Here is a 21190-nt window from a genome sequence, read left to right as displayed (position 1 = left end):
GGGTGCTTTCCATGACCAGGAATCCCTGAGCCAATGAGTGTGGCCTGCAAGATGGAATGTCTGGCAAGCAAGGCCCCATGCCTCAAAGGTTGGGGAAAGCATCGTTTTGGGGAGCTGAGCATTGGTGGAAATGGGCGGCAGTGCTACCCAACTCATGTGAACTGAGATTGGAGGAAGACTGGCTTCCTCAAGCATAGTCAGGGTGCTATTATCAAAGGAAGGAAGAGTTAAGTCTTAGCAGGTACCCATCGCAGAGATGGAACAGGAGAGAGAGTATAAGAGAAAAAGAGAGACTGCTGAGGATCACAGCCATTTATATTGGAAAAAAAGAGACTAAGACCCGTTGAGGGCAGGCATGGTGGGGCACACCTGCGACCCTGTGGAAGCTTAGGCAGGAGTTTTCCAAGAGCGAAATGTGGCATATATGACTCAATGGGCTACTATTGCTCATGAGAAGGAATGAAATGCTGAGACCTGCAGCATGGATGAGCCCTGGGGACATCTGTGATGCCTCTTAGATGAGGCACTTAGAGCAGCTGGGTTTGCACAAACAAGAACAGCTGTGGCTTCTGGGGGCTTGACAAGGGGGAATGGGCAATTGTTTGATGGGTATATTAAATTTGTTGTATGAGTTTGACTTTCACAATATGGAAGGGTTTTAGAGATGGATAATGGTGATGGTTGTACAACAGTAAATGTATTTAATGCCATCAAACACTGCACTTCCAGAAAACTAAAATTTCAGCTGGCTGTGGTGGCCTGTACCTGTAATCACAGCACTTGGGAGGTGAAGGCAGGGGGATCAGAAATTCAAGACTAACTTTGGCTATCTAGAAAATTCAAGTTTAGCTTGGACTACATGAGGCCTTACCTCAAAAAGTACATACACAAGGGCTGGCAAGATGGCTCACTGGGGCAAGGCACTAGTGCCAAGCCTGAAAACATGAGTCCACACGGTTGAAGGAGAGAACTGACTTCTGCAGGAGGCCCTCTGACCTCCACGTGTATGCAATGGCACACTCAAGCATTTGCACACACAGTCACACCAACAAACAGTTAATTATTGAGTTAGCTAATTAATTAAAAATTAAACACACAGAGAAGAAGAAAGACTTTTCACTGCTTTCTTCTCAGAAATTGAGAGGTAGAGGCAGGAGGGTCTATGAGTTCCAGGCCAGCCCCAGCTACATAGTAAGACTCTTTCACAAACAAACAAACAAACAAGTTAAGATGATGAATTTTATATTATACAATGATAAAACAGATAAGCCATTCTAGCTGGGTCGGGGAAGAAGAGCTACTTTTGTCCTGTGCCTTTAACAATACATTGATCTCGAACTTCCTCAGGATCTACAATCAGAAGAGGCTGAGGAGCACTTGATGGATGTGGCAGAGGAGCTTAGATCTCTCGGCCCCATCACATCACAGGTTTCTGAGCAAACAGTGAGATCATCATCTGCAAAAGACCAGCTCACTCCCTGGCTGCTGGGATCCATGTGGGGACAACAGCATTGCTAACAGAGGCTCAGTCATTGGCCTGTGGATATCGTAAAGAGGAGCCTTCTGCAGGAGTCAGCTCTCTATATTCTAGACAAATACTTTGCTGCAAGCAGTAAAGTGTATGTGTGTGTGTGTGTGTGTGTGTGTGTGTGTGTGTGTGTGTGTGTGTGTGTGTTCTAGTTCTGGGAACCCAGGGTCTTTATTATGCTAGGTAAATGCTCTACCATCAAGCTAGATCCACATTCTTGTGTCTTCCTGCTCCCCCTTACCCCCCCCCCCCACCTCCACACAGGGTTTGTCTGTATAACAGCTCTGCAGCTCTGGCTGTCCTGGAACTCACCATGTAGATCAGGCTGGCCTCAAAACTCACAGAGATCTGCCTGCCTCTGCCTCCAGAGTGCTGGGATTAAAGGCGTGTGCCACCACTGGCTGGCTTCTTCTTCTTCTTCTTCTTCTTCTCCTCCTCCTCCTCCTTCTTCTTCTTTTTTAAAGACATGCTTTTTTGGCCAGGCAGTGGTGGCACACACCTTTAATCTGAGCACTCAGGAGGCAGAGGCAGGCAGATCTCTGTGAGTTTGAGGCCATACTGATCTACAGAACTAGTTCTAGGACAGCCAGGGCTACACAAGAAACCTGGTCTTGAGTAAACAAAACAACAAAAAAGACATGCTTTTTTGCGTGTTTATTTTATTAACTTTTTTTGAGATATGTAGTGTTGGCTGTCCTGGAATCATAATGTAGACCGAGCTGGCCTTGAACTCATGGAGATCTGCCTGCCTCTGCCTCTGGAGTTCTGGGACTAAAGGTGTGTGCCACCACAGCTGGCTTATCCCCATTCTTTTAAGAGACATTTTTAGCTATCATAACTGGGCGATGCTGCTGGCATCTTGTTAAAAAATACCAGAGAGGCATCTAAACATCCTACCACGGATAAGCAGGTCTCCCACAATAAAGACTTGCCCCTTCCTAAATGTGGATAATACTCACATCCACACACCCATACACACTCACGCCCTCACCTATACCCTCCTAGGTACCTTCCTGGTCTTTGTTAATTTTCAATGAATCACAAGAAGTTTATAGCATAAAGACACACTTCTAAAATTAGCCTGTTGCACAACACCCTTTAACTCTAAGAGCCAGGCAGTCTCTGTGTGTGAATTTGGTTCTGGGCTGGGGTTCTTCTCAGGTCACAGGGCAGCGGAGGGAGGAAGGAGGGGCACCAGTGAACCATTCCCTCATCAATATGTAGATGTAGATATGACACACACAACAGACTTTCTGGAGGTTGTAGGGAGCCTTTGGGATAAGGACTGGAAAGCATACAAGGAAAAAAAGGTTAATGTGATGATATGGTTTTGTTTTTAAACAACCAAATGAATACTTGACATTTCTGTGTTTCTGGAAAAGCACCACCATTTGAGGATGCTTCAGTTGGGCACAGTTGATCAGAAATTGAAATTTTCATTTAATCAACCAAGATTTTCTGTCAAAAAAATCAGAAAAATAAAAGCAGCAACAGAAAAGAGTAGTTGTTTATTCTCCTCCCTGCTTCTCCTTCCCCCTTTATTTCAGTGTGTGTGTGTGTGTGTGTGTGTGTGTGTGTGTGTGTGTGTGTGTGTGTGTGTGTGTGTGTTTGAGATGTGAGTTCACAACGGAGCTGTGGCTGGCTTCAGACATCTGACCCTCCCGTATCAGTGCTGGGATGACGGGGGCTTCTCCACATTCAGCTCTCCCTGCTTTTGCCCTAGCCATCTTCTGTGTGGGTAAGTTAAGCTTAATTAAATTTGTGTGTGGGCATGTGCTCTGCATGCATGTAGAGGTTAGAGCATAACTTGTGGGGATCAGTTCTCTCCATCTACCATGTGGGTCTAAGGCCAAGCTGTCAAGCTGGCTGGCCAATGCCTTTATCCAGTGAGTCCTCCCACCAGTCCTGCTTTGGGTTTTGTGTTTATTTTCCTACCAGAGTTTCATGTCCTCAGGTTAGCATTGAAGTTTTTATGTAGCCAAGGCTAGCATTGAACTCCTGATCTTCCTGCCTCCACCTCCGAAGTGCTGGGATTATAACTACATGCTATAGTACATGGCTCAATTTATTTTATTTCATTTTATTTTTTGAGACAAACAGGTTCTCATTATGTAGTCCTAGAAGGCCTGGAAGTTGCTATATAGACCAGGCTAGCCTGGAACTCAAAGAGATCTGCCTGCCTCTGTCTCCTAAGTGCTAAGATTAAAGGCATGTGCCACCATGTCCAGATGAATTTTATCTTTTTATTTATTTTTTTGTTGTTGAGACAGGGTCTCATGTAGTCCAGGTTAGCCTTGAACTCACTGTGTAGCTCAGAACGACTTTGAAATTCTGTTTCTCCTGTTTCTGCCTCCTATGTGCTGTGCTTAATAGGCAACCACCACTTCACCCAGGTTTTATACCCAACAGCAATTCTTTATTTTTTGTTTTTGTTTTTTGAGACAGGGTTTCTCTGTGTAGCTTTGGAGCCTGTCCTGGAACTCTCTCTGTAGACCAGGCTGGACTCGAAAGATCTGTCTGCCTCTGCCTCCCAAGTGCTGGGATTAAAGGCGTGCACCACCACCGCCCGGCCCCAGCAATGATTCTTAAACTCACCAAGCAGTTCAGGGAGCCTTTTCACCTTTCAGTTTTAAAACAAGTCTAGGACTGGAAAGGGGGAGGGGGATGGTTCTGTGGGTAAAGTGCTGGCCAGAGTTCAAATCTCCGGAACCAGCATAGGAAGTAAGGAAGGGTGCGGCAGCCACCTGCAATCTCAGCACTGTGGAGACAGAGGCAGGGAATCCCCTAGGCAAGCTGGATAGGTGAACTAACCAACCAGCAAGTTCTGGGTTCAGTTGCGAGATCCTAGCTTAATAAATGAAGTGAAGAACAATGTAGGAAGACAGCCAGTTAACTTGGGGCCTTCTCTCTCTCTCTCTCTCTCTCTCTCTCTCTCTCTCTCTCTCTCTCTCTCTCTCTCTCTCTCTCTCTCTCTCTCTCTCTCTCTCTTGTGTACACACCACTTACACATACATACCAAGAGAAAGAAAAAGTCCAGAAAGCTGGTCGTGTTAGCACATGCCTATAATCCCTATACTTGGAAGGTAGAGGCAGAAGGACCAGGAGTTCAAGATCATCCTCTGCTGCAAAATGAGTTTGAAGCTAGCCTGACCTACACGAGACCTTATATCAGAAAACAAAACAAACAAGAGCAGCAGCGGAATCTTCTACAACATTCCTAAACAGTGTATGTTCAACCTTTTGACTTGGTGATCCTACGTTGTCATTTACAAAACCCATACTCAGAACTACACAACCAAATTACTCCCCCAAATTGAAAACAAAACCTCGTAATGCTGTATGCCAGTTTTCAACATTTTGTTGGGCCACATTCATAGCTCCCTGGGGTGCATGTGGTCTATGGTCCACAAGGTAGATAGGCCAGAAAGGTTGTCTATGCATTGTTCATGGATTTATAGACCCTTAGTCTATCTTTTTAAATAAAAAGGCTTAAGACTTAACATTTATTTTTTTTTCTATTTGTTATCTTTTTAATCCACTAGCTCATTAACCAACCTTTTTTCTATTATTGGGATAAAATTTTAAACTCTGCTTTTGAAGAAAAGTGTATTTTTTCTCATTATGTTAGACTGTTTTCTGCAGAGCTTGGAGATTTTAGAGAAGGAAGAGAATAAAGTAAATTTAGAAGCTGGCATAATGTTCCATCCTTGTAATCCTAGCACTCAGGAGACTGAGGCAGGAGGGTCTTGAATTCAAGGCCAGCTGGGGCTGCAGAGTGAGACCCTCTCTGAGTAAAACAAAGCAAGTATGTAGAGGCAGCAAAGCCGCTTGGGCATGGAGATTGCATCTGACCTTCAATGAGTTGCAGTCTTTGAACCTTGGCTCCCTGTCTGCCTGCCTCACAGGACAGGCATGAGGAGTAGGTAGGGTGGTGTTTGTCAACCACTCAGTGTGCGGCCTGGACCAGGACTACTGATCATTAACTGGTATTGCCGTGATAACAGTTTAATGACTGCAATAATAAAAGGTATAGCAAAGGGTTCTGCTTTTCCATTCCATAGAGAGGGAGAGGGAGGGAGAGAGGGGGAGAGGGAGAGGGGGAGAGAGAGAGGGAGGGAGAGAGGGAGGGAGAGGAAGGGAGAGGGAGGGAGAGGGAGAGAGGGGGAGAGGGAGAAGGAGGGAAAGGGAGAGGGGGGAGAGGGAGAGGGAGGGAAAGGGAGGGAGAGAGGGGGAGAGGGAGAGAGGGAGGGAGAGGGAGAGGGAGGGAGAGAGGGAGGGAGAGGGAGGGAGAGAGGGGGGAGAGGGAGGAAGAGGGAGGGAGAGGGAGAGAGGGGGAGAGGGAGAAGGAGGGAAAGGGAGAGAGGGGGAGAGGGAGAAGGAGGGAAAGGGAGAGAGGGGGGAGGGAGAGGAAGAGAGGGAGGGAGGGAGAGGAAGACTATATGGCCGAAGATGAAACTTTTGGTGATTCTCCTGCATTAGCCTTCTGAGTGTTGAAATTACAGGCATGAGCCACCACACCTGGCCTAAGATTTCTGACTTTAAAAGATGGTTTTTCACTGTGCATTTTTCTATATTTACAGTGATAAAATATTGCCCTCAAAGGCTTTAAGACTGAATTCTGTATTCTTTTCTTTGGGGCTATAAGTTCACCTCTAGATTCCCTCTTTATGTCCAGAACAACATGCCCCCAATAGAAACACTGTGTATCTAAAATCAGATGGGGCTTATTTTTAGCTGTTGACTGAAGTAGATCACACACAGAAAACCGGCGGCCACAACGTTGTCCGTGATCACAGCGAGCACACCCACAGCAGCACCCACACCATGACACAGATTGCATGTGCTCTGGCCTGGTGACCTCCTGAAGCTCAGGGCTGCCAGCTTCGCTCACTGCTGAACGCTGCAGCCTATGGGATGCATTCTTTGTGTCTGCCTTCTGTTTCTTCCTTTTCAGATTCATTAGCCAATACACAGGATCCACACCTCCCCTAATGCTTCTCTCATCAAAACATTATCTTGTGTGTGTGTGTGTGGTATCTCATGTCGGTCTCAACAAAGCTGTTAATATTTATTAAGTCTAGTTGAGATTAAGTCTAGTTGAGACTTGGAGAATGAACAGGCGTTTGCCAGAATCAGGAAACAATGTAGGTGGAAGAAACAGTCTGTGTAAAGACTCAAAGGGAGAGTGGAGCTCAGGGGTGTTGAGGACACGGACAGCAGTCAGGCTTTGGGAGTAGATAGCCCATGCTCTGTCTAAATGTTTTCAGAACTGTCACACCCCAGCTGTTTCCTGTATTTTCTACAAACATAAGAATACATAAATAACATTGTTATCACTGTTCAAGTGAATTTCCTTTTACATATGGGGGCTTTTATTACATGTATAAATGTATGTGTATATACGTATGTTTGAATGTGTGTGTGTGTGTGTGTGTGTGTGTGTGTGTGTGTGTGTGTGTGTGTGTGCGCGTGCGCGCACGTGCGTGGGGTTGGGGGTTGCACAAAGCTGTGTTTGCATGTGTGTGCAGGCAAATGTAGAGGCCCGAGGTTGACACTAGGAGCCTTTCTTGAACACCCCGCCCCCAAATACTCACTGAGGCAGAGCTGAATGCAGCCGTTCTGCTGGTCAGCTTATTTCAGGGATCCCCCTCTATATTCTGAGTGCTGGATTACAGGTGGACTGCATGGCTATTCAGTGTTATGAGGGTTCTGGAGATCCGAACTGTGGTCCTCACACTTGTATGGTGAGTGCTTAGCCACTAGCCAGCACCCCAGCTCATGGGAATTTTATTTCTCCAGCTTTCCAAATCTGAGACTTGTTGAGCCTGTGCACACACACACACACACACACACACACACACACACACACACACACAGAGTTAGTAAATCTTGCAAGGCTGTGTTTCAATGTCTGCCTGTGCCCATTTTCCCCATTGCATCAGCATTGCTTGGAGATTGCTTTAAAGTCTACCAATCTAACATTAAAAATGTTATTTATGTTGCTTTATTTGATTTTTTTCCCATGAAAACATTGCATTTTTATGTTTATTGACCATTTGGTTTCTCTTTTCCTTTTATTTTCTTTCTCTTCCCTTCTGTGCTGACCATTGAACCTTGCCCAAGCTTTCAACCACTGAGCCCTGACCTCAAGCCCTGACCTCTCCCTTTGTATACTTTATCTAACTTGGGTAGCAGGACACAGGAAAAATGAGAATGAAAAAGGAGAAATGGGACCTTCGTGATCATGCATATAATGTAAGACAAGGTGATGCTTGGATTAGGCCCTCAGCAAGTGGCTGTCATTTTCACTGCTCTACTGTTGTTGAAAAGATGCAGAAGATGATGGGGAGATGGTCATTGTCACCATGCCTTAGTGACCTGCTGTCTGTTCAGCAGCTTTCTGGCTGTAAGGAGTTCTGAAATAGTCAGCATGTCTAGTTATTGATGGTGACATGGGTCCTGGGGACTCCTCTGAGAAAGAGAGTCGCTCAGGTTCGAACACATCCTGACATTTGAGGCGGAGAACAAGATTCATTTCCTGCAGTCATGTTGCCCCAGGCTCCAAGCCACCGCACATGCTGAACGACCGCAGAGCTATCTCCGCAGAGATGCATCCTGGGTTTCGGAACACAGATGTTCACTCTGCGCCTAGCCTCAAGGATTTCCTCCTAGTTCTAGTCCTTAAACAGCTGGCTCCAAAAGTCTTAGTATTTATGCTCTGAGAGCTTACTTAGCCATTTGGGGTGGGGGGAAGGCATGTATATTAAAAAACTACACATATATTGAAGAATTAATACATATAAATTCTGCATACAGAAAACATTTCTACTCATATTTTGTTTTTATTATATTACTATGACGAAGAAATTAATTTGAGTTCTGAAATAGCATTCTTTTCAGTGTAGGTATGTGCGTGTGTGTATGCATATGGAGGCCAGAGATTAATATTGGGAATCTTCCTCGACCATGCTCCACTTCGTTAAGGCATGATGGCTCTCTGGCTGACCAGTGCTCACCTGTAGGACGAGTGTAGCGAGGTAGCTTGCTCAGGGAGTCCCTGTCTCTGTCCTCCAAGTGCTGGGATTACAGGTAGGTCGCCATGCCCACCTGGCTTTTATATGTGTCCTTGGGGATCCAAACTTCAAGAAATTCTTAATCCATGAAACCGTCTCCACAGTCCATAACATTCATTCATTTTTTTTTTTTTTGAGACAGGGTCTCACTATGTATCCCTGGCTGTCCCAGAACTCTGTATATAGACCAGGCTCTGGATCAGGCTAGCCTTAAACTCACAGAGATCCTCCTGCCTCTGCTTCCCAAGTGCTGAGATTAAAGGTGTGCATCACCCGGCCCAGCTAGTTTCTCAGACTTTGTAATCAGATCAGGCACTGCTATTCTCATTTTTCCTTTCACGTTGCTTTTCATGGGAAATTTTTTTAAAAAATAATTTTTAATTTTATTATTTATCAAGACATCTGTATGTGTCTTATGAGTGTTTGCAATGTATATGTGGAGGTGGATGCCAGAAGAGGGAGTCGGATCCCCACCCCTCCTGCTGGATTACAGGCAGAAGTGAGACGCCTGACATGGGTGCTGGGACTTGAACCCAGGTCCTTTGAAAGAGCAGCAGCTACTCTTAGCTACTGAGCCATATCTCCAGCCCCAGACTTTTAGATTTTTATCCCAGCGACTGCTATAAAATCGACTTCTCGAAGATAAAAGATCCATTGCAATTAAAAGGCAAGGGAGGGCAGCCAAGCTGTTGAACTGGAGCTGTCTTGAGCTGGTCTCAAAGTGGTTTCTGAGAGACACGGAGGAGCATCACTGTGTTTTCTCTGGAAATTTAAAATGTTCACAGCCTTTCTATGAACTTGCAAGAGCTCTCAGCTGTGCCCTGGCACTCAGTCTGGTGACTGCAAGGTAATTTCCTAGGTCTGGAGTAGATAGTCTGGGGTTTGATCTGGTGTCATGGTCATGATGTCATCACAGATCTGCCCACATTCTTGCATGAGCAGAACAGCTGTCCATGCAAGAAAAGGCGAGGACAATGTACTGTCAAATGCTAACTGCCCTTGAACTCCATCTGGGCATGGTGGTGGGCTACAGAGACATCTTAAAGTATTAGCATCCAAATAAAAATAAAACAGAGGCCTTGGTTATATCAACCAGGGGTTGGAAAGCTGTGAAGTCATTAGGAAAAATTTATCATCCTAGCCTATTGGGATCTCTGCGGTTTGAGAGACCACATGTGCATGGGGTCATCCAGACACTTGGAAGTTCTCAGGGTGAAAACGTGCTGGTTAAATCGAGACTTGCCAACTTGTTTTGGAGCTGTGGAATCTAAGCTTGCCTTGGGCGGGGAAAGGGTACGTTCAGAGGACTAACAGCTAGCTGGCCTAGGCAGCAGTCAAGGAGGGTCGAGTTCGAGGTTTGGAGAAGCTGAAGTGGGTCAGAAGAATTCATGTACAGCAGCAGGGACAGGCATGAGAGCATGGGTCTGCTCAACTGTGTGGGCCCCTGCAGGGTGAGGTGAATCAGGGCATAGGACGGAAGGCCTGTGCGGCTGGCCAAGGGCTGGCTTTTGAATGTGAAATGCCTCCGATGCTCTCCTGTGTTTGAACACTTGGTGCCTGGCTGGTGGGGCTGACTTGGAAGGCTGTGGAAACTTTTGAAGGTGAAGCATCTTGGGACTTGAGCCTCTGGCCCCACTTCCGGCCTGCTCTCTGCTTCCTGATTACAGATGCAATGTGACCAGCCACTAGCAACCCGCAGCAGTGCCTTCTCCACCATGAGAGACAGTGCTCCTTTTTAAACTGTAACTAAGATAGGCCCTTCCTGCCCTGAGCTGCTTCCTTGTTAGAGATACTGTCATTGGACTGACCGTGCAGGGAGCAGTCGTCCTGGCGCTCATACAGTGCCTTTCTTTGTCTTCCTGTGCCCATCTCAGGTTCTTCTGCAGTCAGCTGAAGCCATCTAACCAAGTTCTAGCCCATCAGGTGTACCTGGAAGAGAGACTTATTTCCAGGCCCAGCCCATAGCAACCTCTCACAGGACATTCTCTTTCTGCATTTGCTGGAGGACACCCCAGGGCTGCAACATGGGAGGCTGAAAGATGGAAATATCCTGGTATCCCAGTGACTACTTAGTGGAAAACTGGGTGGACAGTTCTGTGAGCCAAGAACCCATTATTATTGTGTTAAGGCATAGAAGTGTTGAGGGGCATGTTTGTAACGGCATTTAACATACTCTCATAGAAGCCATAATGGCTACTATTTATTGGGGCCTATCTCAGTGAATTCATACAAAAGCCTATGGGAGTGGGCCCTTTCCATATGCTAGAAGAGGAAACTGGAGCCATGCTGGCAGCAGGTGAAGAACAGAATATTCTGTTCCCCAAATGCAGACTCAAGTACCAAACTGTGCTGTACTGGCTCCCAGTGGGAAAGGAATGGATGAAAACTAGGTAGGCACGGGGACTGGATGAAGAGTTACTGGGTGCTAGTAGCTGGGAGGCTGGGAGATGGGGAAACAGGATATTGTCCATGCTGACTGAGGGAGTATCTGAAGGGCTCAGTGCAGACAGGCCTAATTGTAGGTGTATAGTAAATACTGGCTCTATTTATCTGTCTATCTATCTATCTATCTATCTATCTATCTATCTATCTATCTATCATCTATCTAGCTACCCATCCATCTATATGTACGTGTGTGTGTGTGTGTGTGTGTGTGTGTGTGTGTGTGTGTGTGTGTGTGAGTCACAGCTTACATGTGGACAGCCTTGTGTGTTATTCCTCATCTTCCACTTTGCTCTTTTGAGACAGGGTCTTTGTTTATTGGATGCTGCATGCACTAGGCTAACCAGCTCACTAGTGTCTGGGCATTCTCTTGCCTTTGTCTCTCTGTGCTGTAGGAACTCTGAAATTATAGACTTGCTGGACCACCTCAGGCTTTATGTGAGTTCTGGGGATTCAGACTCAAGTTTCATGCTGACACGACAAGGATTTTACTCACCGAGCCATCTCCACATTCCTAGTTTGAGTTTTGTTTTTTTTTTGTTTTTTGTTTTGTTTTTTCGAGACAGGGTTTCTCTGTGTAGCTTTGCGCCTTTCCTGGATCTCGCTCTGTAGACCAGGCTGGCCTCGAACTCACAGAGATCTGCCTGGCTCTGCCTCCCGAGTGCTGGGATTAAAGGCGTGCGCCACCACCGCCCGGCTAGTTTGAGTTTTTAAAACAAGCAGTGGTGCTGATCTGGGAGGAAACAGGAGAGAGTTGTTCTGGAAGCTCCATTGGGAGGATGTGTGGTGACTATCTTATCTTGCTGCTCACAGGGACACAGAAGGAAGGCTAAAGAAGTATCTTGTGCAGTGTGATTTTGAGGTAGGAAGAGGCAGGAAACAGGATGGAAGATAATCAGCATGAAAGCAAAGTCCAAACATTTGGCCATGCAAAGATGCTCAGTGGAGGCCTATGTCAGGGCTCTAGCTTTCAAGGCAGTCAACACACTGCCTAGCCTTTGTCTGGGTGTATCCACATCTGTCCTGGAGTGGATACTTGTAATCTGCACCACTGTGTTCAAATTCTTTAGTTTCTTTGTGTCTCCTTTAATCATCAGAAAATAAGGACAATGAGTAACAGGACTTATCTCAGGGCTGTTGTGAAAAGATTCAGTGTACTTGTGGGACTGGACTAGTGTGCTATCAGCAAGTGGTAGAAGTGATCATTAAACTCCTTAGTCTTTAATATTAGTCTTCTATCTCTATATGCACAGAAACTCAGATCAGAGCTCTCAGCCCAGCAGAATCTCGAAACTCAGTGATTAGAATAGTGATGGACTTACAGTAGCCATTTAAATATTTGTGAGACAATCAAGAAAGCACATTGTACCTTCTTCTTTCCCTCCCTCCCTCTTCCCTTCCCTCCCTCCCTTCTTCCCTTTCTCCCTCAGTCTCTTCTGTCCTTAGTCCATCTGCCGATTTATTGTTCTTGAAAGTTGAGAGTGTATAGCTGAGCTTATCCTTTCCTTCCAATAGTGTGTGTGACATGAAATGAACCATTCAACTATCCGAAGTGTGCAGTTTAGTGGCATTGAGTGCCCTCAACTGTTTCATACATCTCTGCCATTCATATCTAGAATATTTTTAACCCCCCAACAAAAACCCAGGTACCGTTGAACACTAACCCACTCTACTCCAGGTCTAGAAACCACGTGCTCTTTTAAAAACCATTTATGTATTTATTTATAGATAGATAGTGTTTGTCCAGAGGTCAGAGGACAACTTGCACGAGTTGGTTTTCTCTCTCTACTTCGTAGGTCCTGGAGATCAAACTCAGTTATCAAGCTTGGAGGAAAACTGCTTTTACTCACTAGGCCATCATGCTGTCCCCCCGACTTTTTTTTTTTTTTTTTTAAGACAAGGTCTCATATAGCCAGGCTGGCCTCAGACTTTCTCTGTAGCCAAGGATGACCTTGCACTCTCCTGTGCCCACCTCCCACGTGCTGGGATTACAGGTGTGTGTTGCCATGTCTGGTTCTGTGTGGTGCTAAGGAGAGGGTCCAGCCCAGGACTTCATGTGTGCTAAACAAGTACTCAGCCAGCTGAGCCCCATCCTGGCCCATTCTTCTTTCTGTATTTATACATTTGACTGTCTGGGTACCTTATGTGAGTGGAATTACATTGTCCTTTTGTGACATCTCATTGTTTTTATAATCCTAGGCTATGTCATCCTGAACACGCACTTTCTCTTCTGTGGCTCTAAGGTACCACCTACGTCATGGAATATTCACCAGGTGAATGTGAGACGACAGATAGAAGGTTGTTATCCAGTTCCTGGCTCATGGAGGTATGCAGTGTAACACCCAAGTATGTATTCTAAAGTTGATGGGCAATTACGTATGCACTGTTTTATATGGTTATTGTAGGTGTTACCACTCTGAGGAGAAAGGCTGCCCCAGTGGAAGAGTTACAGTTTTGAGAGAAAAGACTTTCCCAGTGGAAGTATTACAGCTGGCGGTGGGGGGTGGTGGTGGTGGCGTAATGTTTCTCCAAACCACCAAGTGTTAAGCTCTGCTTGTGTGTGTGTGTGTGTGTGTGTGTGTGTGTGTGTGTGTGTGTGTGTGTGTGTTGGCGGGGGGACGGTTCCCCACTGCAAGTGTTAGCAGCTCTGCTTTAGGGGAGGGGAGGAAGGTTTCCCCAGTGCAAGTATTACAGCTCTGAGGGGAAAGGTAACCTGGCAGTCAGGAGCCAAGGAATACCACAAAGTCACACTGCCCAACAAACCTCACACAAGAGCCTGGGAGAATGGCGGCCTCTGCTCAGGTGAGAAGCAGTAGAGAACTGAGCAGAAGACAGGCTTTATATAGGGTTTCTTGGGGGACAGAGCTTTCCGGGGTGGAGATTTCCAGGGTGGGGATTAGGGGGATTTCAAGTCCTGAGTTTGGGCTTTTTACTCTGTGGTAGAGCTTGGCTGCCTGTTTCTGGAGGGCCTAGGGCTGGCCATTATGGCAGGTAGAGTTTTCTGTGGACGGAGCCTGGTGGCTGGAGGTCCTCAGGGGTGGGGCTTGGCCACTTGTGCCTTGCGGGGCTTATAGGTATGTTCTGAATGAATGGACTCTGGTATTTGGTAATGCATCTGGAGCTGCCACGATCCCTTCTCATATGTTCACTCACTGAAACCTTGTAAGGATGCCGTGACATGGTTCAGTCACTGTCGTCTGCGGGTGAAAGAGTGAGGGTGAAGAGAGTTTGGCCACACTCAGTTCCGTGGCTAGCTCCTGGCTTGTTCATGCTGAGCTGGGGTTCCAATGCAGGCAGTCTGAGTTGGGATGTGTGTGCATCTCATTGGTGGTGCCCCGGCTTCGAGTGTGTGAGGGTGTAGGTCCCACCCATCAGCAGGTTTCTAAAGTCCAGCAGCTTTACCATATGCAATAATACCACATTGTCTTTACTGCCTCAGGCACCCAGCAACCATCATCCACACACGCACTTGTGGGGCCAGGTTATCAGGATGAGCGTGGAAAAGGTCCTAGGTGGGAAGAAGGCCCTTGAGGCTGGTGGAACAATGGTAGAGGTGTTGGCTGCTACTGAGTGTCAATTTTCTCCTGGTGGGGCCCTCCTCATGCCTGTGCACACATGCTGGCCACCTTTGGACCCTGGAGAGATGAGGCACTGTGGAGGGAGCCTGGAGTATGCTCTGCACGTGATGCAAGCAGGCCACACCTTTCCTGTTGCTGGCACCAAGCCCAGCAATCATTGATCCCACGTGGCCCTTGCTCTGTTGAGATTAGAAAAAAAATGTTTACTCTTCTGGGCCACCTCCCATCCAGGCTTTATTGCTTTCTGGACACCTTTGGTGAACGTCCCCAGTCCTTTAAAAGAGCAGTCTGTAGCGGACCGGTCTCTGTCCTGGAGATAAGTGGGCACATTCCAGAGCAGCTGCTGTAGCTCCTGGTAGCTCTTGCTTGGACCTTCTTGCACTGATGTCTGGGGAGGTGAGTTTGTTGACTGGGCAAGGGCACCAAGGATGTGTTCAAGGCTGGGGATGGGGGCTTCTGTTTGGGGGCAGCTGCCACCCGTGTTTCCTCTCTTTTTCCCTACGGCAGGCACCGATGTGTGAGGTGGACCTCGGTGGGGGCAAGGTGAAGGAGAACAGCATGGCTGGCAGATGCCGACAGTCCTGTTACGAGCGATACATACAGCCGTGTGTGGTGGAACTTTTGGGCTCTGCCCTCTTCATCTTCATCGGGTGTCTATCGGTCATTGAGAATAATCCAGACACTGGGCTCCTGCAGCCTGCCTTGGCTCATGGGCTGGCCTTGGGGCTCATCATCGCTATCTTGGGAAACATCAGGTGAGACCAGCTCCCAGCATTTAGCCTAGTGCCAACCTGGGGAGCTCTTGGGCACCCATTTGGGATCTTACAAATATGGGGGTAGGTGGGCTCATCTAGCTCTGCAGCCTGTGGATTCTGTGGGCAGGTCACTCTCCAGGCCTTTTAAATGGAAATAATAGTTACCACACTTTAGTTATTTTCCAAGCCAACACACATCTATTGCTAACTATGCCTCTGCTCTATACAGAGCACTCTTTTGATGTCATTCTATTCCCATGACAAACTGATGGAGTAGGTCATGTTATTTCCCCTGGTTTCTGCCTTGTCCTCCCCAAAGAGAAAGTCCACATCTCCGGTAAGAGGTATGTGCTAGAGGGTGGGGGGAGCCAGGAGTCAAGTTCAAGCTGTCTGACTGTAGCGCCTCAGGAGAGTGTGGGGTGCTCGGCCCTCTCTGCTCTTGCTGTTACACTTTGGAAACTGATTAGGAAAAGCAGAGCAGCACAGAGGATGTGGCTGGGGCTTTGTTTATCCGCTGTGGTGCACAGAAAGCTGCCAGGGCTCCATCCCCACAAGAGGGGTTTTTGTGGGGCCAGAAAGATGACCCTTCTCTTGCTTGGCCTTTATCTGGGTATGGGCTCAGTGGGATGGGTTGGGAGGAGGTGGGCCATTTCCTAGAAAAGCCTACTGTCATGGTGGGTATCCTGCTTGGGGCATCTAACTGGGTGAACTGGGATAGGGCTGTTCTCTATTTAATCTCACTCAAAATCAGATCTAAGTGAGGACAGTGACATACTGTTCTCTAGAAAGCAAGAATGAGCACTTTATTCTCTCTTTAAATGTCCGAGGGAGACTGTCAGTGGGATGAAAAGCACATGGCCTTCTATCTAGGTAGGCCTGGTGGCTTCCTGGCTGGGTGACCAAGGCGGGCCACCGAGCCTGTGTGCAGTTGTGGGATGGAGAAGATGAGAACAGCCAGGGTTCAGCGAAGCCAGATGCATGCTGAACTTGCACCAACATCTTGGTTTTGCAACCTGTTGTGTGCTGTGCAAATGTGGCACCTGGCCACATTTCTGGAGGTCGGGAACAAGCTCTGAGGAGCCTGGGGGAATTCGTGGATGTTCTCCCTATGCGTTTGTCCCCAAGGAGGGCCTGGTTTCAGGGACTGTCCCACCCATCCCAAGCTCCGTCTGTGCCTCTCATCCCACCACAAGACTCTTCAGAGAAAATGGGGCTTTGCTGCATTTCTGCTTACGGTAGGGCTGGGCTGACTCCAGCCTGCAGGCCCAGCTTGGGGGACAGGCTAGAGTATATATTCTCACCCAGTGGTGAGCTTTGGACCGTGGCCTCAAGGCTTCCTTCTCCTCTTGGTTGTAGCGGGGGACACTTCAACCCTGCTGTGTCGCTGGCAGTCACACTGATCGGAGGCCTCAACGCCATGCTGCTTCTTCCCTATTGGATCTCCCAGCTGGTCGGAGGACTGATTGGGGCTGCCTTGGCTAAGGTTGGTGATCCCTGCTGGGACTGGGCTTGTGGCTTGTCTCTGATGGGATTCCCTTCCCCTTCCCCCTCTCTTTCCTTCCAGTTGATAATTTATACTTGAAATCTTTCCATCAATCAAAAAAGCTAATTCTGGGGCTAAGGAGATGACCCAACGGTTAAGAGCAATGGCTGCTCCTCCAGAGGACCTGGGTTTGATTCCCAACACCCACATGGCAACTCACAACCATCTGTAACTCCAATTCCAGGGATCCCACACCCTCTTCTGGCCGTTGTGGTTACCAGGCATGCATGTGGTGTACACAGACATACATGAACACAAAACACTTACACACGTAAAAAATAAATAAAAAATATTTTTTTTAAAAAAGCAAGTTCTTAGCTGCAGGTTCCGCATCTGCCAGCACAGGTGATGGAGCATAAGGCCTTCAGCATGCCAGAGAAGTGCCCTACCATAGAAGTTCATCCCCAGGCTGGGCCAAAGATTTTATAGCTCTACATATAATTCCATGGGCTTCTCCTTGCTCCCTCCCTCCACACTCCCTCCTCCTTTCCCTTCTTCCCTTCTCCCTCTCTCTGACACTCACCAGTGCCTGCTCCCCGGAGGCTGACTCAGTTTCAACCCCTCACTCAGCCTTCCTCAAGGCATGCAGGCCTTGCCATGTCTCGAGCTTGTGAGGCAAGCTAGTTTTGTACTCTTTTCCTCAAAGAGGGTTAAGTAAGCAGCATAGGCTTCAGGACACAACACCCGTTGTTCTCAATTTTCAGGTGAGCAAAGCAAGGTTCAAAGAGGTCTTGTAGCTCCCGAAGTCACATGTAAACCTGGGAGGAACTGGGATATGGATACATATATGTCCGAGAGCAGATGGGCTGGAGCACAGGCCTACATGGTAAGCCCCTGGGCCCAGCTCCCAGCTTCTCTCTGTCCTCGGCTGAGTGGGTTTTCTCCACAGGCGATGAGTCCGGAGGAGAGGTTCTGGAATGCATCTGGGGCAGCCTTTGCAACAGTCCAGGAGCAGGGGCAGGTGTCGGTAGCCCTGGGGGCAGAGATCATTCTGACGATGCTGTTGGCATTGGCCGTGTGTATGGGCGCGGTCAATGAGAAGACGAAGGGTCCTCTGGCGCCGTTCTGCATCGGCTTCTCGGTCGTTGTGGATATATTGGCAGGGTAAGTGTCCCTCAGCAGTGTGATGGCCACGTCCAGATGTGGACCCACATCAGGGCTGAGGGCTGCAGCCTCAGTTGCCGGCAGGGGCCAGGAAAGTGTGGCAAATGGAGATGGTGGACTGGTTTTGGGCAGGCCATGGGCAGTGGCGGGGTATGCGGCATCAGACAGTGCTAGATGATTTTTGGCTGTGTGAGAATGTGGTGACCCTTCTACTTCATTCAGGGCTAAGTCAGAGCTCTGGATTTTTATTTCTGTAGTAGAAATAAAACATTCCCTCAGGGTGTTGCCTCAGTCTTACAAAAGATTGCTTCTACTCGTGGCCTCTTTTATTTTGAGCCTCTTGCTAGTTTTGGGGAAGGCATTAAGGAGACAAAGTTGGGTCAGGAATCATTTCTCCCACTGTACAGATAGTCAAACTGAGGTTCAGAAAGGCAAGAAATGACTTAGGGTCATTGAGAGTATAGGTACAGTGGCAGGCCTGGGACGGTCACCCACAATCGGATGAGGTGTGTACGAGGTCACTTCCAGAAGTTCTGTTCCTTCCTTCCTTTTCTTTCTTTTTTTTTTTTTTTGTTGTTTTTTCGAGACAGGGTTTCTCTGTAGTTTTGCGCCTTTCCTGGAACTCACTTTGTAGACCAGGCTGGCCTCGAACTCACAGAGATCCTCCTGCCTCTGCCTCCCGAGTGCTGGGATTAAAGGCATGCGCCACCACCGCCCGGCTTGTTCCTTCCTTTCTTTTGGATACAGAACCAAACCTTTCTCAGGGTGCAGGTCTCCCGGCCACCTTGGGTGTGCTGGGAATGCAGCAGATTAATAGTAGTGGTGCTTCTCTGCCCCCTAGTGGCAGTTGCTTTACTTACATGTGCGCTCCACCACTTGGCCTGGCTTCTGGGTACAGAACCCATTGAAGGCTGTAGGACCCAGCCCAAAGGTATGGGGTCTGCAGACAGAACCCAGAGCTAGAGGGGTGCCTTGGAAACAAGCTCCCTTCGGTAAGCCTGGGGGTAATGCCCCCTTTGGTGTGCCTAGGAAACAGACCCCTCTGGAGGAGGAGGGCCCAGATCTGTGGCATGAGGACCTCAATGGCCTGGCTACACTATAGTGATCATCAAGACATGCACATTTTGTCATTTGTTCCTGGCTACAGCCTGTAGGTTGGGCACTTTCATCTCAGTGGACATGCGGAGAGGTTAGACAAAGTTTTCAGAGTAGAACTGCCTGGGCTGGACTTTGAATGTAGGTCAACTGGACTTCAAAGTGGGTGACGTTCCTCGGACTTTGCTTTATAGACTTTGGAAGAGAACCTGTGCTATTTTTTCCTCCTGTCATGACTAAGCAGCTGTTTTTACTGGCTACTGTTCTAGAAGAGTGTGTGGGGAGTGGCCTATATGATGGCCATGTAGGAACCATCCTATGTCTACCTAGTACTAAGATCTAGACTCAGAGAGAATGTCTGGGTGCAGTGGGCTGTAGGTCTGATTAAAGATGTGGATTTGAGGTAGGACCTTTAGAGATGCTGGTGAACCGTGTACCTGTGTGTCTGCAGGGGTGGGATCTCTGGAGCCTGCATGAACCCTGCTCGTGCCTTTGGACCTGCGGTGATGGCCGGCTACTGGGACTTCCACTGGATCTACTGGGTGGGCCCCCTCCTGGCTGGCCTCCTTGTAGGACTGCTCATTAGGTAGGAGGGTGCCAGGGAGTCTACACCTAGTAGACTGGCACTCACTTGGACTTGGAGGAAAAGGGGAATCTTTAGAAGGAACTAAGCTGGCTCTGTCTAGGGCCATTGGCTCCAAGTGACAGAAATCCACTTTACAAGGGGGTCTAACTGGCCCTTAGGATTGAGATGTTCATGAGTGGCCCTGGCTCCAAATAGTGCTCAAACACATTTTTGGGGACTTGGGATATCTCCTAGACTTTCCTTTCCGATAGGTGGGCTTCATGTTTAGAGGTGCTTTAAAATTTTTTTCACTAAAAAGTTTTTGTACAATATATTTAGATCATATTCTTTTTCTCCTTGAGGCACCAACTCCTTCCAGGTCCCTTCAACTGTGTCTGAGAGGGTTGGATCTGGGCTGGCTATGTAGCCTTCTTGTACCATTGCCTACTGCAGTTCAGGGGCCCCAGGCCATGCCCAGGACATGGTGTAAAACACCACTAATCACTCCACTGCTGATTTTCACCATAAGAATCCTTTTGCCTGAGGGGGCTGAGCTCAGGAAGCCACCTGTCTACAGAGTTCTGGGCCTGGAGATTCATGATGGGAAGCTGGGTCTCTCTTCTAGGGGAATGGAACCTCACAGGACAATTTCTTTTTAGGCTCCTCATTGGAGATGAGAAAACCCGCCTAATTCTAAAGGCAAGGTGAAGAACCGCTGGCGGCGTCCCCACTGCCTGGTGGCCTCAGCTGCCTGTCGTGAGCCGAGGACAGGACAGTTCGACCATTTCCTGAAGGGCTGAGCTCAGAAGAGCTACTGTGGCAGCAGCTGACCTTGGCCTGGCTTCTCAGGCAGACAGGATGCTGCTATGTCCTGAGCATGCTCCCAGAACCCGTTCATGGACTGTGCCTGGGGAATGCGTGGCCAGCAATGCCTAAAGACGGGTGGAGACCACACAGACAAAGAGCTTTTCTCGAGTGGGCAGGTCACAGGGGAGATGAGCATGTGGAGACTATGGTTGCTAAAGCACATTGTTCATTTCCCCAGCCCCCTTCCTTCCCTCCTTCCTTCCTTCCTTCCTTCCTTCCTTCCTTCCTTCCTTCCTTCCTCCCTCCCTCCCTCCCTCCCTCCCTCCCTCTCCCTCCCTTCCTTCCTTCTCTCCCTTCCCTCCCTCCCTTCCTTCTTTCCCTCTCTCCCTCCCTCCCTCCCTTCCTTCTCTCTCTCCCTCCCTCCCTCCCTCCCTTCCTCCCTCCCTCTCTCCTCCCTTCCTTTCTTTTTTATATGTTGCGTTGCAACCCAAGGTCTCCTGCATACTAGGTGAGCACTCTGTACTGAACCTCCTGCTCTCCCTACCCTTTTCCTCCTGATACCATAGTTACAGAGGGGATTTCCGGAGCCCGGTGACCTCCTGGCTCCCCCAGCTGCCAATCTGGATCTGTAATAAATGGCTTTAGTGTTTCCTTCCAGTTGTCTTGTTGATGTCTCTTTCATTTAGGACATGGACATGGA

General features: G+C 48.1%; 1 protein-coding gene across 3 annotated transcripts; it reads left to right on the top strand.

Moving 5' to 3' along the window:
- The first annotated feature begins 5978 nt into the window (after window positions 1-5978).
- Window positions 5979-20796, top strand: Aqp8 (aquaporin 8). Of its 3 annotated transcripts, XM_052713669.1 has the most exons (7): window positions 5979-13369; window positions 14853-15017; window positions 15129-15376; window positions 16733-16859; window positions 17809-18023; window positions 19570-19704; window positions 20343-20796. In XM_052713669.1, exons 2-7 carry the CDS (start codon window positions 15006-15008, stop codon window positions 20389-20391), a joined length of 786 nt encoding a protein of 261 aa, XP_052569629.1. In that variant the 5' UTR covers window positions 5979-13369; window positions 14853-15005; the 3' UTR covers window positions 20392-20796. The 3 variants fall into 3 exon arrangements, with proteins under 3 accessions (XP_052569629.1, XP_052569626.1, XP_052569627.1); XM_052713666.1 differs by lacking the exon at window positions 14853-15017; XM_052713667.1 differs by lacking the exon at window positions 5979-13369 and having other exon boundaries at window positions 13661-15017.
- Window positions 20797-21190: the final 394 nt, after the last annotated feature.

The sequence above is a fragment of the Peromyscus californicus genome, unplaced genomic scaffold (assembly GCF_007827085.1).
Source record: "Peromyscus californicus insignis strain IS unplaced genomic scaffold, ASM782708v3 Scaffold_4__1_contigs__length_199733344, whole genome shotgun sequence".
Classification (NCBI taxonomy): Eukaryota; Metazoa; Chordata; class Mammalia; order Rodentia; family Cricetidae; genus Peromyscus; species Peromyscus californicus.
Note: the sequence above shows the minus strand (reverse complement) of the source record. Positions and strands in the feature narration are given on the sequence as shown.